General features: G+C 57.9%; 2 protein-coding genes across 2 annotated transcripts; one reads left to right on the top strand and one right to left on the bottom strand.

The window, feature by feature from the left end:
* The first annotated feature begins 5,646 nt into the window (after positions 1-5,646).
* RPS19BP1 (ribosomal protein S19 binding protein 1) lies at positions 5,647-8,429 on the top strand. Its single transcript, XM_075553604.1, has 4 exons — positions 5,647-5,799; positions 5,956-6,084; positions 7,822-7,919; positions 8,011-8,429. Exons 1-4 carry the CDS (start codon positions 5,748-5,750, stop codon positions 8,143-8,145), a joined length of 414 nt encoding a protein of 137 aa, XP_075409719.1. The 5' UTR covers positions 5,647-5,747; the 3' UTR covers positions 8,146-8,429.
* Positions 8,430-12,069: 3,640 nt separating this feature from the next.
* On the bottom strand, positions 12,070-14,043 carry ATF4 (activating transcription factor 4). The gene is made up of 3 exons (XM_075553602.1): positions 13,847-14,043; positions 13,069-13,386; positions 12,070-12,980 (listed from the first exon to the last, which is right to left on the bottom strand). The coding sequence occupies exons 2-3, from the start codon at positions 13,292-13,294 to the stop codon at positions 12,145-12,147; spliced, it is 1,062 nt and encodes a 353-aa protein (XP_075409717.1). The 5' UTR covers positions 13,295-13,386; positions 13,847-14,043; the 3' UTR covers positions 12,070-12,144.
* Positions 14,044-14,300: the final 257 nt, after the last annotated feature.

Genomic DNA, 14,300 nt, shown 5'->3' with positions numbered 1-14,300 from the left:
CTTTAGGCTGCGACCCGCACAGTTGGCAGTTCAAAACCACCAGCAGCTCCTCGGAAGAAAGACTGGGCTTTCTACTCCCATAAACAGTCACCGTCTCGGAAGCCCACAGGAGGTCCTGTTAGGCAGTCTAGCTTAGGGCTGGGGCGTCCACTGCGAATGCTCAGAGGTCCGAGCTGCAGGCCCATGGAGAAGTAGCACACTGCACATGCTCAGAGGTTCAGGTTTCGGGCCAAGAAGGGGAGGTACACCTGGGTGGGTACTGCACCTGGATTGGCCCTAGGCCAGATGAATTCAATTCAGCCAATGGGGTCGACCAGGGTCATCCACCATGCCTCCCCACAGAAGGAAATAATTGAAAAGGCAGGAGCCCCAGAGCCAGACTGGGTGACTTTCCAAGCAGTTTCTAGGCAGGCTGCACGGAGTGAGGAGCCCTGCGAGTGCTGGGGAAACCTGAAACTTCTTCTAACTCTCATAAAACTCACTGGATCACAAATCAGGCTTCAGAGCCAAGGACCCCTGAGAGATCTAACAGTTGCTGGGCATCAGCATTAACTCCATGGTAGAGTGTTGGGTATGAGTTTTTGAGATGAAAGAGCAGATAAGGCAGAGAGCTGCCAGCAGAGATGGGGGTGTGTGAATCTGGGTGGACTAGAGAAACAAGTTCATAGACCCTCATGTATGTATAAGAAAGAGCTTTATATAAAAAAGAGCAATTGTATGTTGAGAAAACATCCCAGCCCAGTTTCAGCCCATATGTCCGATTAGAGTCTATAAATTCCTCTTCAGACTCGCACAACACATGCAATGATGCTGAATACAGGAAGATCACAGGCCAGTGGGTGCAATGTCTTGTGGACCCAGTGGAAGCATCTGAGTGCTGGCGTGGGTCCCCACGTGGCTCCTCCAGCTCCAGGGCTCTGGTTCCATCAGCGTAGCTCCATGTGTCTTGTCAGCAGAAAGATGAGGCAGAGAGAGTGTGTCCAGGAGTTCCCAGAATCCTTAGGAGAAGGCCAGGTTTGATTGACAGGCTAGACTCCACCCCTTCCCAAGTTGACAAATTATGTAAATGCCACTGCCAAGGTTGGGGAGGGGGCATAGTGGAATATGCCCCAGTCACATGAGGCTCACCAAAGATCCAGCAGCTCCCTGAATTCAGTCAGCCAGCCTCTTAAACTGTGAGAAAATGTCTTTCTGTTCCTGTGACCCATCACGGTTGTGTCTCTGTTGAGTCTGACGCTGTGCATGAGTGGCCTGCACTGGGTCCTCATGGCACCCTGCCAGGTCGTGGGCCTGCCACCAAGCAGAGGATGGTGACCATACCCAACACACAGGTGAGGAAACGGAGGCACAGAGAGGTCCCATGCCTTGCCTAAACACACACAGCTGGTGAGTGGTGAAGCCAGACTTTGAACCTGCACAGCCTGGATCCGGGACCCATGCCCCACAGCCCCATCACCCACCATTCAGGATCCAGAAAATCCAGCATTACCACCTTCAGCCCTGGGACGAGGCCTGGGCCCAGCTTCTCTAAGCCCAGAGTAAAAAGTGGGGAGCTGAGGTCCAGAGGGGGGAAGCAGTTTGCAGTTGTGTCAGCTCAGCCCCTGTTGAACCTTGGGGAGACATGCCCTGTTGAACCTTGGGGAGACTTGGGGTTCTCTGCCTCACCCACTGGGCCCCCCAGCCTGCCCCCTTCTGAACACCTTCCTCCATGACTCTATCATCCCGCTGCCCTGACTCAGAGGGGTACGCTAACCAAGGAAACAGGAGGAGTGTCATTGTGGGGTGTGGGGGGTGTAGATCAGGGGCTGCCCTAAGCATCGCTTTTTAGAAGAGAAAGCCAGGGCTTGAGAGAGCCAGTCCTTAAGGCCCTCAGGCAAGGGAGAACACAAATGGATTTCTCAAAAGCTCTCCGGAAATGTACTCCACACTAGTGAGCAGGGTGAGGGCAGGGTGAGGGCAGACAGCAGGCACTGGGAAAGGCCATGGAAATTCCATTTGGGTTTTCAATTTGAAGGTGGAGAGAGGCCGGGGAGGAGCCTGGGAGGGGTCAGGACTGGGAAGGGCAGGGGAGAGAGCAGGAAGAGGGGCAGAGGGCTGGAAGAGACCAGGGGAGACAGAGATGAGAAGAGAGAGGCACACAGAGGGATGCAGAGTGAAAGAGAGCCAATTGCAAGACCCCGGGTGTCCCCACACAGCCTCTCAGCCTGGGGCTGGCGGGTCTGAGTCTGCGGGACATGCTGGGTGACTTCGCAGAAAGACACTGCCCCTTTCTGAGCCTCGAGTTGTACTATCTGAGATCAAGAGAGGAGGGCACAGGAGGAAGAAATGTGGACCAGGAGGGAGTCACACCCATCGCTGGGCCGACAAGGGCTCCAGCTAAGCAGAGTCCAGGGCAGGCAGGGACCTAATGCCACCTCAGAGAGGGAGCCAGCTCTGCCCTGGTCCCCCAGCCGAGATTTCAACCCAGCTCTGAGGCCTCCAGCCTGTCCCATCCGTGCCCCAGCACAGACCTGGCTGCTGAGAACCCAGTACCAACCAACAGCGTGGCCCTGCCATCTTGTCCTTGCTTGTCCCGGGGCGGGACCACTGAAGGAGAGCTGGGTGGACACGTGCTGATCTGCGTGCTGGACACACTGTTGGTCCTTGCTCCTCACGGTCACCCTGTGGGAGGTCGGTTCCCACCCACCGCCACCACCCTGTCCCATGGCATCCCCACAACTGTGCTTAAGTTTGAGCCCGTGGTCGCCCGTCCCTGGATAAAGGACCTCCTGCTGGGAAGAGTGGAAGGGCAGCGAAAAAGAGGAAGACTCTGGACCAGGTGAAGTGACACAGTGACTGCGCCAACGGCCTTGGTCATGCCGCATTTAGCATGAGGGAACACAGTGCCTTTTGTCTGGACACACACACACACACACACACACAGACGCACACCACCCGTCCCCCACCCCCATCCCCTACCCCCGCGCTGGGAAAGCCCAGCCTGGCGGCCCTGCCTCAGTCTCCCCACCCACATGCCTCAACCTCAGGCCAGGCCCAGGCGCAGTGCGTGGGGACAGCAGGCAGCCAGGCACACGCAGGGCTGCCTGGAAAGTCAGGGGAGACTGGCTCCGGGGCTGCACGCCCACCCGGACCCCCGACGCCCGGTCGCGGAGGCGCCGCCCTGGAAAGCTGTCCTGCGGCGCCACCTGGCGGCCGCCCGGGCGCGCAGACGCCTCCGCTCGAGTGGGCGGGGCCCGAGAGTCCGGCGGGGGCGGGGCCCGAGGGTCCGGAGGGGGCGGGGCCCGAGAGTCCGGAGGGGGCGTGGCCCGAGGGTCCGGAGGGGGCGGGGCGGAGGCGGGCGGGGGAATCCCTCCGCCCAGCGCGCCGTCCGCCGCTTCTGAGAGCCCTCCGCCCCGGGGGGTCCCCCTCGGGAGCAGGGCCTCAGGCCGCCCCCTCCTTCCCGCGGCCTCTGACGCGCCGGACTCGACCCTCCGCCGTTCGGTTCGCGCGTTTATGCCCCGCTCACTGAATGCCACCCTGCCCTGTGAAGCGCGCCGGGGCTGCGGGTGCAGAAATGGACGTGGACCGGAAAGAGGGAATGTAACATTAAAAGTCAGGCTGTTGTAGAAGCAGGGAAACAACAGCGCTTGTCTCCTAGGCTCTCCAGGACCCCCAGCGCCCTCAGGGCACAGTCATGGTGCCCAGCACCCCCCGAGTCGCACTGGCCCCCTGCATTTTCCTCTGACAGCATACACTCATTCTGAGGACTTCCTGCCTGGAATACCACGGGGTTCCACGGGGCCTCTCCTTTGAGGGCTCCCCAGCCACGTGGAGTGAAGGTCCCACAGGGGGCCACAGCTGTGACCATCAGACCAGGCTGTCTTGATCCCCACTTCTGACAACGCCTATGTCACCGTCGGGTTCCTGGGCCTCTAGGCCTCAGTTTCCTCATCTGTAAAATAGAAACAGTAGTACCTTCTTCAAAAACAGGTGGGGCGGGACATTCAATGAATGTACAAATGTGAAACACTTAGAACTAGACTTTGATGTTGTTTGTTGTCATTAGTAAGGTGTCTACATTGGGAAGTAGCCAGTAACTATTACATGGAGGGGATTCCAACTCATAGCAGCCTTACAGGGCAGACTAGAGAGCTCAAGGGTGGTGTAGTGCTTATTCTTGGGGCTGATAACTGCAAGGTCAGCAGTTCAAAACCATCAACTCCTTTCCCGAGGAAAAAGATTGGGCTTTCTGCTCCCATAAAGATTCACAGCCTTGGAAACTCACAGGGCACATTTGCCTTGTCCTATAGAGTCTGTAAATCAGGATCTCAATGACCCTAGGTTTCAGAAGCCAACATGTAGCTACATCATTCTTCCACGGAACTGCTGGTGGATTCTTTAGCAGCCAACCTAAGCATTTCGACACCAGGGCTGCGCCATTTAGCTGAGTCACCCCTGTGTCCCACTCTCTGGCATGGGTGAAGGAAGTCGTTCCTCTCCACTCATCATTCATGTTCTGTGTCTCCTGCATGCCAGGTGCACTGCTACACGCTGCAGGTAGAGCAGGGAGCACATCAGGGCCCCCCACCCACAATGCAGGAAAAGTAACTTTTAGTCCAGAGGTTCTCCAGCTTTCTGCGTTCCGGACAGAATCCCTTCACAGTCTTCAAAAAGAGGGTCCCAATGAACTTTGTGTGTGTGTGTTATGTCTGTTATGTTAGAAATTAAGATTGAGGGGAAAAAATTATATGAATCCATTTGAAATAATAGGTTTAAGAACAGACAATTGAAGTTTTAGGTCTAAGTCTACACTAGACTTAGAAAATTCCAGGCCTGCATAAGTTACGTCTGGAAGAGGGAAGATTTCCATAGGCCGCGTAAGGGGTTTTTAGGATACACATACACACCCCTTTGAGGACAAGGGTAGGTGGGAAGGTTAATTCCAAGTCCAGGGATTTGGTCGTTTTCTAAAAGGCTCTCCAGCCCAAGCGTGCTAAGTTCACATTTGGAAACGTCGCTCTGGCTGCTGTGGGGGAAATCGTTTAGAGGGGTGCAGGGGCAAAGAATGCGGTAAAAAGGCAGCTACAGGCATGAGGGTGAGAGAAATGGAGGTGGGTATTGACTAGGACGGCATTAAGAATCGGTGATCATGGGACACCGCGGTGACCATATTTAACTAGTAACAAATTTGTAACTTGCCACCAGTAGCATTCTTTGTGATTACTGTTGTTAGGTGCCACTGAGTCACTGCGCGATCCCGTGCCATCCTCTCATTGTTTAGAAATAGCTGCGTGATGAGCTCCCCGTCACGGCGCACAGAAAGCCATCAGTGAGCGGCGAGTGGACTGAGCCGTAAAAGGTGATGCCGCGCGAATGAACCCGCCCACTCCAGGACCAGCCTCCGTTTTGGGAAAAGTAGCGAACTGGCCCGCCCCTGGCTCGGGCCGCGCGCTCTAGAGACAGGGCTGACCTGGGGAGGGGCTAGTTGTGGGTGGTTTCCGGAAGAAGGCGTGGCCCGTCGCGCGCGGGGATGCTTGGGTTGCGATTGGAAAAAATATGTGTCCTTCTGCGTATTGGCCCCGCCCCCGCCTCGCCGAAATAAGTAGGCAACGCCACTTCTCCCGCCCTCCACGCATGCGTCCTCAGGTTGATGGGCACTTCCGCCCGTCCCCCCCGGAACCTTGTGCTCCAGCCCAGGTTTCCAGCCGGGTGATGAACACGGCCCGGCCGGAAGTAGCGGCTGCGTGAGGGCGGGGCCGCGCGCAGTCATGTCGGCGGCCTTGCTGCGGCGGGGCTTGGAGCTGCTGGGACCGGCCGAGGGTGAGGGGGCGTGCGTGGGGTCGCCGGCGCGGGCGGGTGGGCAGCAGAAACTGGGAACCGGAGTCCCGGGGCCGCAAAAAAGCCAGGCAGCACGGGCGTTCCCTGGTGGGTGGGTGTCTTGCGGCCCTCTGACCCTGGTCCTCCCTTCCCCTCCAGCCCCCCAGGCCGCGCCTGTCCGGGACAAACCAAAGAGGACATCGGTGAAGCGGTCCCGGAAGGCAAAGGCGCCCCAGTCCCGGAAGCTGCGGAACTCGGCCAAGGGAAAGGTGCCCAAGTCGGCGCTGGGTGAGCTCGGGCAGGGCCTGGGATGTGCCGTCCGGGGTGGGGGTGGACGCGGGCGCCGGAGCCCTGGAAGAGGAGGCCCTTGAGGCCTGCCCGGCTTCAGACGCCTTGCTGGGGGCTTCTAAAAGGCTTGCTGTGTGCCGGCAGGTGGATCCTGCAGATACGGACCTGAACGAAGCACAGCAGCCGGCCCTGGGAAATTGTACCCTAGTGGGGAGAGAGACGTCACAGAATCTCTTAAGTCAGCGTAAAATTGCCAAATGTGATGGGACCCCTAAAGTAATCAACCAAAGTGCAGGGGGCTTAGAAGAACAGACTGAACCAGGCTTTTCTGGAAAGCCCTGGTGTCCAGCACAGGGCTCGTTTGGAACTGAATGAGGAAATGAGGAGTGGTGACACCCTCCCCCCCTTGACCATTCTGAAAGCCCTCTAACTGCCACCCTTGGCAGTTTCTGAGACTGTAACGCTTTACGAGAAAAGAAAGCCTCCTTTTTCTCCTGGGTGTGCTGGCTGTTTTGAACTACTGATCTTGCGGTTCACCGCCCAACAGTTACCCACTGTGGTTACCACCACAGCACAAGGGTTACCAAAGCAGTCCGGGGAAATCCTAAATCTGGCTGGCTGCTCTGCCCCAGCTGCGCCACTGGCCCTCCCAGTAAATGCTGGCTGGTGCCATTCCTGGAAGCCTTCTCAAGGCCTCCCCCTTTGGAATTGTAATCCCACCCCCTGGAATTGCCCTGTTGGTTCTCCTTAAGTGGTTAGGTGCCACAGAGGCGGTTCCAACCCAGAGGGACCTTACTGATGTACAACAGAAGGAAACACTGCAGTAGCCCTATGCCTGCGCCCATTGTTACAGCCGCCACGTCAGCCCATCTCATTGATGGGCTTCCTCTCGCTGCCCCTCCACTTTACCATGATGTCCTTCTCCAGGGACTGCTCTCTCCTGACAACACGTCCAAAGTACAGGAGACCAAGTCTCGTCATCCATGTCCCTGAGGGGCACTCTGGCTTTTCTTCTTCCAGGACAGATCAGTTTTTTCCTTTCGCAGTTCAGGGTACTTTCAATGTTTTTCTCCAACACCACAATTCAAATCCATTGATTCTTCTGTGGACTTCCTTATCTAATGTCCAACTTTCACATGCATGTGAGACAATGGAGAGTACCATGGCTTGAGTTGGGTGCACTTTTTAGTCCTCCTTGCTGTTTTACAGTACTAAAATCTTGTGTCACCTCTAAATACTAATTTGCTCACCATCCCTCTCCCCACTAAAATGTAAGCTCAGCAAGGCTAGGGTTTTGTTTTTATGGGGTTTTTTTTGTTGTTTTATTTTTGGTCTGTTGTGCTTGCTGTAGGAAGCCTGGTGCTGTAGTGGGTTACACATTAGACTGCTAACCTCAAAATCAGCAGTTCAAAACCCCACTGGTCCATGGGAGAAAGATGAAGCTTTCTACTCCCATAAAAAGTTAGAGTCTTGGAATCCCACAGGGCAGTTCTCGCCTGCCCTGTAGGGTCGCCGTGAGTGGGCATGGACAAGGTGGCATTGGGTTGGGGTTTGGGTCTCCTGCTGTAAGCCCTGGATTTAGGGTGAGCCTGGCAAGGGCTTTCATGGGGTTTGTGGAGAGGATTTGAAGATCAAGGGCTGTGACAATCTAGAGATGAAGTGGCTGTCCCAGTTGGGGGAACATTCAGGAGGGGACCCAGGAGGCTTTCCAGAGAGTGAATCTGAAATGCCCCCCAGTTGAGTTCCAGAAGCGAGAAGGTCAAGACCACCTGAGAGCAAATCTGAAGTTCCTGACCTGTGGGAGAAGTCCTGTGGCTGAGGCTGTCTGCCAGCAGGTGGGCCCGAGGGATGGGTGACCCTGGGAAGGGGATCGCAGGGAGCTCTGGTTGAGCTCCCCTGGGAGCCTAACTCCTGTGCTGCCCCCAGATTCTGCTGCAGAACCAAGGCCGCAAGGCCTGCGACCGGCCTGTGACCAAGACGAAGAAGAAGAAGAAGGCCGAGGGCACCGTGTTCACGGAGGAAGACTTCCAGAAGTTCCAGCAGGAGTACTTTGGGAATTAGGACCTGCCGCGCTCAGAGCAGCCAGCAGGTGGCGCTGCCGGGCCAGCCGGGCGGGGGAAGACCCGGAACTGGAGTCTGGTGGAGGCTGGAACAGAGCTCTTGAGCGGGAAGCCCAGGCCAGGATTTTCCCGGCAGCCCGGAGCTGCTAAAAGAACATTGATTTTGTTTGGTTTTTCTCAGGGGGAGCTCCTGGACTGTGTACTGTGGAACCAGGCCAGTTCCTAGGTCCCGGAGGCCACACCCCAGACTGGTGGAGTCTTGGTTCTAATAAATGCTGCCCCAGAGCTGTTCGATGCTGGCCTGGCTTGAGGTGGTCTCCCTGGTCCTCAGGCTCCGAGGACCGCCCCTCCCTGCCCCCTTCCAGCAGGAACCTCAGCTCCGTCGCCCAGGGCGAAGGAGTGCACGTGAGGGTCAAGCCTGCTTCCCTCAAGAAAGAGCAGTGGCCTTCGGAAGCCGGGTCCCCCACTTAGATTTGTGCCAGGGCAGACGTGGAGTCAGCTGCCTCCTATTTATATGTGGGCTGAGCCTGTGACAGCAGGTGGAAAAGACAAGGGTGTGAGGGAGCAAAGACATGGCCGGGCCTCGCAGAGCTGGTGTCCTTGGAAGGGCCTGAAGCCTCAGGACAGGGAGGGGGGACCTGGCTGGCCAGAGTCAGCTCCCCAGTCACGGGCTCCCTGGCAGAGGTGGCTCCAGTGGTGTCTGGGAGAGGAAGGACGGGCCGTCTGCCAACAACTGGGATGGGTCCTCCGGCATGTTGCTGCCCCACTGCATAAGTTGGGTGTAATTTGTACTTCCTGAACCTACAAAGCTAAATCATCCTAGGAGCCAAAAGCCCCAGGGGCTGCTGATAGCTTTGAACTGCTGACCTTTCAGTTAGCACCTGGAGGGGATCCACACCCAGGACAGGTATCACTCCCCCTAGCTATCAGCCCTGGATCCTGAAGTCCCCATCCTGGGTAGGAAGGGGGGAAGGGGGGGGGGCGCTAGGTTGGGGAAGAGGGATCCAGCCAAACCTGCTGAGCTGGACTGGTTCAAAGGGCTGAGGTGGGGTTTCTGCCCACCCCCACCCTCCTTCCTTTCATCCTTTAAGCAGCTTAGCTGGAAAGGGCTGACCTCAGCCCAGGGGCCTTTTCTGACACCTGCAGTCACAGTCACTAGGCTGTTGGGGTGTTGCTTACACTGGCCACACCCATTGCCCTGCCTGAAAGTGCCAGGGAGGCTGATCTTAACCCGGGTGGCACCCCAGCCCACCCAGCGAGGCAGGTGACCATTGCCACCTTAACAGTCCCTCCCACCATGAGGTTCTGTCTCCTGGGCTCAGGAATCTGTGTTAGCAGCTGCCCTGGGCAGTTTAAGTCTGAGGGGCAGGAATCACTGGGCCCAGGCTCAGGCACCTGGGTGGGACAGGAAAGGCCTTAGCAAGGCTGGGCTTGCCAGAAGCCTCACCCTCCACCCACCCCCACGCAGGTCCTTCCGCCTCCCATCCTCCCCACTTCCTGCAGCCCTGGCTTCCGCCAGTCTTTCCTGTCCCCATCTAAGGAACCAGGGTCCTTAAGCCCCACGTGTGTCCCGGGCTCCCTAGACCATCCAGCAGCCCTTGGGCCCTGCTACGTGAGGGGCAGCGGCACCTTAAAGAGCTCAAGCCCTCAAAACCAAACCCACGGGGCACAACTGCTATGACATGAGACCTGCTTCCCAGAACGGGCTGAAACGGGAAGTGGCCTTGCCCGGTCGGGAGGGGGGAAGGGAGAGACAGGGCGGCGCCAGGAACGTAGATTTTGAGATTAAATTTTAGCACATTGAGACACCAACCCCGCCCCGCTCTCAGGACCTGACGTCCCGCACTGCGGTCGGCAGCAGCGGATGGCGCATAGGAAACCACGCCAGACAGCCGGAAGCCCGCCGGGTCATCTTGATTCTGACTTGGCAGCCCTGGGGGACAGGATGGAACTGTCCCGGGCTGGTGCTGGCAGCTTCCATCTTCGCAGGGCAGGCAGTTAGGGCTGCTGGGGCTTTCAAACCACCTGCGCTCGGCTTCCACTGTAAGCCCTGGGTAGAACTGCCCCAAGACTCAGCCTCATCTTTCACCGACGGTCTGGGGGTTTCAAACTACCAAGTTCAACCACTACACCAAGATTAGGATGCCCTAACTAGGAGAAAGAGTGGGGAAGGCTTTGTAAAACTACCAATCAGAGGAGCTGGGCCTGAGTGAGCAGTCATGGAAGGTCTCAACTATGACATGAGACCTGGGGGACGGGGGCAGGGGAAGCTCCCATTCAGTCTACTCTGTGAAGTTTGAGACTAAACTGGAGGAGCGACTGGGGCATTTGTGGTTAGCAATCTGACATCTTTGGGGAGACAGCACTGGAGCAGGGGATAGCTCTGGCCTATGGCCTGAGTGCCTTCCCAGCTGCTTGTGGAACTACCTGTAGACTCCTGGGATGGGATCAGCCTGCAACGGGCCCTCGGGGGCCGTTTCCCCACTGCCACGGGAGACGTGGGCCCTTGTCTGAAGCACAAACCCTGGGTGACTGGTGGCCTGGCCAGCATTGCTGTCTCTCCTCAGTATTCCAGCCTCCGATCCGTGGGGCCAGCTGCCGAGGGCAGTGCAGAATCCATAGCTTAAGAGAACACCCAGCTTTAGGTAGCGCCTCCAGGATCCCTGACAGACAGATGGCTGCCTGTGCGGAGCTTAAAAGTGGGCACCCACGAGTCAAGGCTACCTAGGTTTGAATCTACACCCAACTGGATAAGCAGCAATGCTTGTCCTGTAAGCTGAAGGATGGAGTGAGCCTTCCTCTTGCTGGCTTCCTGCTGCCTTGGTAATGGGTACATTACTGGCTACTTGGCTGACAGCAGGAAAGTGACATAGGAGCGGTCAGGTGGGCTTCTCCAAGATCATTGTACTGAAGGATGAGCCGGAGAGTTGGGGCAGGTGTGGGGAGCAAAAGGGAAAGGAAGCTGGCACAGACACCCCAAAATGCAAAGGAACCAGACTGGTTCTAGAACCTTTCTCCCCATGGCTCCAGGGGAATCCCGGAATCTCAAGACAGCAAAGTCCCTAATGACCACCAAGCTCATTGCTGATCCCTCCCTCGCTGTCACAGCTGGCCATCTGGGATTGCTCCCTGCTGGCCTGGCCATGTATCCTGGGATTGACCCGGTTTCCTTGTCTTCTTCACTTCAGGCCCTCCAGAAGCCGAGACTGGAAGCCAGCCCATGAGCTCGAACGGGGGCGTTATTACTGTGCCAGAATACTTCAGTAAGATGGCATCACAGCCCTGCCCAGTCCATTTCTGATGGCCCAGGAATGGGCATTGTTTCCTTTCCCTTGGGAACTCATCAGCACTTACCACAGCCTTGGTGGGCAGCACTTTCACGGTTGGCTTCCAGCTGGTTCCTCTGAAGAGGTTAAATCTCAGAACAAGATGGGGAGGCCTGCCATGCTGACAGAAATAATGGCTGTCTGGGCTAGTTCTCCCAGAAGACGCAGCCCTTACCGATGGCAAAGCCAGGTTAAGTCGTCCAGGGGAGGCCCTGGAGGTTGGCTCATGGGGGAACTGGACCTCCGCTGGCCAAATGGTGTCCTTCAAGAAATGACTACAGGTCTGCTTCAATGAGCCTACAGCCCTTTCTCTAAGACCTCTTTATGGGTGACTGCATGGCTGGTGGCAGCAGGTAGCAACTAAGACCTGCGACCCATCTACTTCAGGGGCTTCCCGTGAACTCTCAAAATACCCAAATAGCTATGTAGCGTTAGGCTTGAGCCCAACCAAAGGGTAGTGTGAACACCACTGGCTCTCATTAGCTAAACCTCACCTGCAGGATTGAAGTTTAATGGTCAAAGGCTCCCTCCCCACCCTTCCTTCCTTGGCAGGAAACAGGCCTCATCCAGATGAAGGCACACAGCACTGGCAGCACAACTTGCGACCACAAAATAATTTATTACAACTCCGCTCCGGACAGACCTATGTACAAGCTCGAGCCCGACTACCCTGCCTAAGGGGTCTTCTTTTTTCCCCGGGCCCTTCGGACCTCCTCGATCAGGTCTTTCAGATACTGGATCTCCTTAGCCAGAGAATCCGCCCTCTCCTTCAGAGTCTCGTTCTTCTTCTCCAGCTCCCTGCACTCGCCGGCCAGGGCCTCCTGCTCCGCCCGCTTCTTCTGGCGGTACTTGGTGGCTGCGGTTTTGTTCTGCTCCATCTTTTTCAGCTTCTTATCCAACTTCTCTCCCTTGACCTTTGCTGCCACTACCTTCTCTCCAGGAGGGTCATAAGGCTTAGAGCGAGCAGAGCCACCAAGGGCAGGTGGAGGCAGCAGTCTACTTGGGGAGTCCCCAGAGGTGGGGGGGCTGTGCTGGGGAGACGCCAGGTAGGGCTCTGGACTCATGCAGATGCCACTGTCATTATCTGAGGGGGCGTCCTCCTCCTTAATGCATGAAGGGGCCACAGTGCTGAACGAGGGAGCGTCGGCCTTCCTGTCCCCCTCAGAGATGTCCACTTCGCTGCCAAGCTCTAAACTAAAACAATGATCTGGAATGGAGGTCAGGGCCCCTAGGGACTCGGGAAGAGACTGCAGGAGGGTGAATGGGGCAACCTGGTCGGTGTGGGGCGAACTTTCTGGGAGATGGCCAACTGGGTTCACTGCTTGGGGTGGGGTCTCCTTAGGGTCAGTCTCCTGGACCAGGGGATCAAAGAGATCACAGGTGTCATCCAACGTGGCCAGTAGCTCTTCGGGCATGGTTTCCAGGTCACCCAGACTCAGCAGGGCATCGAAGTCAAACTCTTTCAGGTCCATCTTCTCCACCATCCAGTCTGTCCCGGAGAAGGCATCCTCTGGAAGGAAATCAGAGCGACTGCTGAGTTCCCTGGGAACGCCACCAGGAGGGAAGCCTGCCAGACCCCAGGGAAGATGGCTACTCACCCTTGCCGTAGTCGGAGGCATCCAACCAGCCATCCACTGCCAGCCATTCGGAGGAGCCTGCCTTAACTTGGTCCCTGGTGAACCCATGTGGTCTGAAGTGCTTGGCCACCTCCAGGTAGTCATCTAAGAGACCGAGGCTCTCTTCAGCCCCCAAACCCGACTGGTTGAAGGGGGACATCAAGTCCCCCCCTAACACCTCGCTGTGCAGGAAGCTCATCTCGGCCATATCGTAAGGCTACGACGGAATCGAGTAAAGCGCGGGATTCGAAGAAGTCTTGGTCGGTTACAGCAAGGCTGCTGCTGAATGCCGTGAGAAGCCTGGGGGGGCGGGGAGAAGGAAACAAGAAAGCCCCCGGGTGAGCGAGCGGCGGGCCCGGGGCTGCCATCTTCTTCTTTTCGACCGGGCCACAAGATGGCCGGATCCGACCTCCCCCGCGCCCCACGGGCGCGCACAGGTGGCCCGGAAGCACTGGGAGGCCCTGGCCGCGTGCCGGCGCAGGGTGCACAAAATGGAGGCCGGCGCCCTCCCGAGCCCGGGCGACGCGCGGCCCTGCCCTGAGCCAGCGCGGCCCCGCCCCGGCCGCCATCTTGCCGCCTGCCACGTTTCGCGCGGCCGCGGCCGTCGGCCTTCCCCGCGGCGCCCTCCCGACCCAGGGGAGTGGGCGGCTCGGGAGACACCCAAGCAGCGGCCGCGCGTCGCGGGCGCCTCGTAAAACCGCTGGCCCCTCGGCGACGCCGCGCCGCCCCGCCGCGCCGCGCGCCCGGCCCCGGGACTCACGCCATGGCTTAAGCCGCTGTGGTTGCCGCTGCAGAGCCTGGTGCTGCTGCCGCCGCTGCAAGGGCCTACGCTGCCGCCGCACTCCCGCCTCTAATACGCCATGGCGGCCGCGGAGCCTGTGGGAGGGGAGGGAGCGGACGGCGCGCGGCGAGGGGTGTTCTACATCAAAGAGCCAGCGAAGAAATGGCCGCGGCGCCCAGACGCGCTATTTATAGAGTCGGTCTGAGCCGTCTCGGCATATCCCTCCGCCCGTGCCACGTGACCCCGCGCCGACGCCACGTGACCGCCGACGCCCGGGCGGCCCGCCCACGGCCTTTATGTCCAGGCTGTCATTCCGAGAAAAAGGTGGGTAATTTTCAAGGCCTCCCCGAAAGCAAAGAGCGCACTACTTTCCGGGGCTTCAGAGATTCGTCACGCCCCGCCCTCTGCGCGGGGGAGCGCGGAAGGATCACGG

The sequence above is a fragment of the Tenrec ecaudatus genome, chromosome 6 (assembly GCF_050624435.1).
Source record: "Tenrec ecaudatus isolate mTenEca1 chromosome 6, mTenEca1.hap1, whole genome shotgun sequence".
In the NCBI taxonomy this organism is placed as follows: Eukaryota; Metazoa; Chordata; class Mammalia; order Afrosoricida; family Tenrecidae; genus Tenrec; species Tenrec ecaudatus.
The sequence above is the reverse complement of the archived record's forward strand: the minus strand, read 5'-3'. Positions and strand labels throughout refer to the sequence as shown.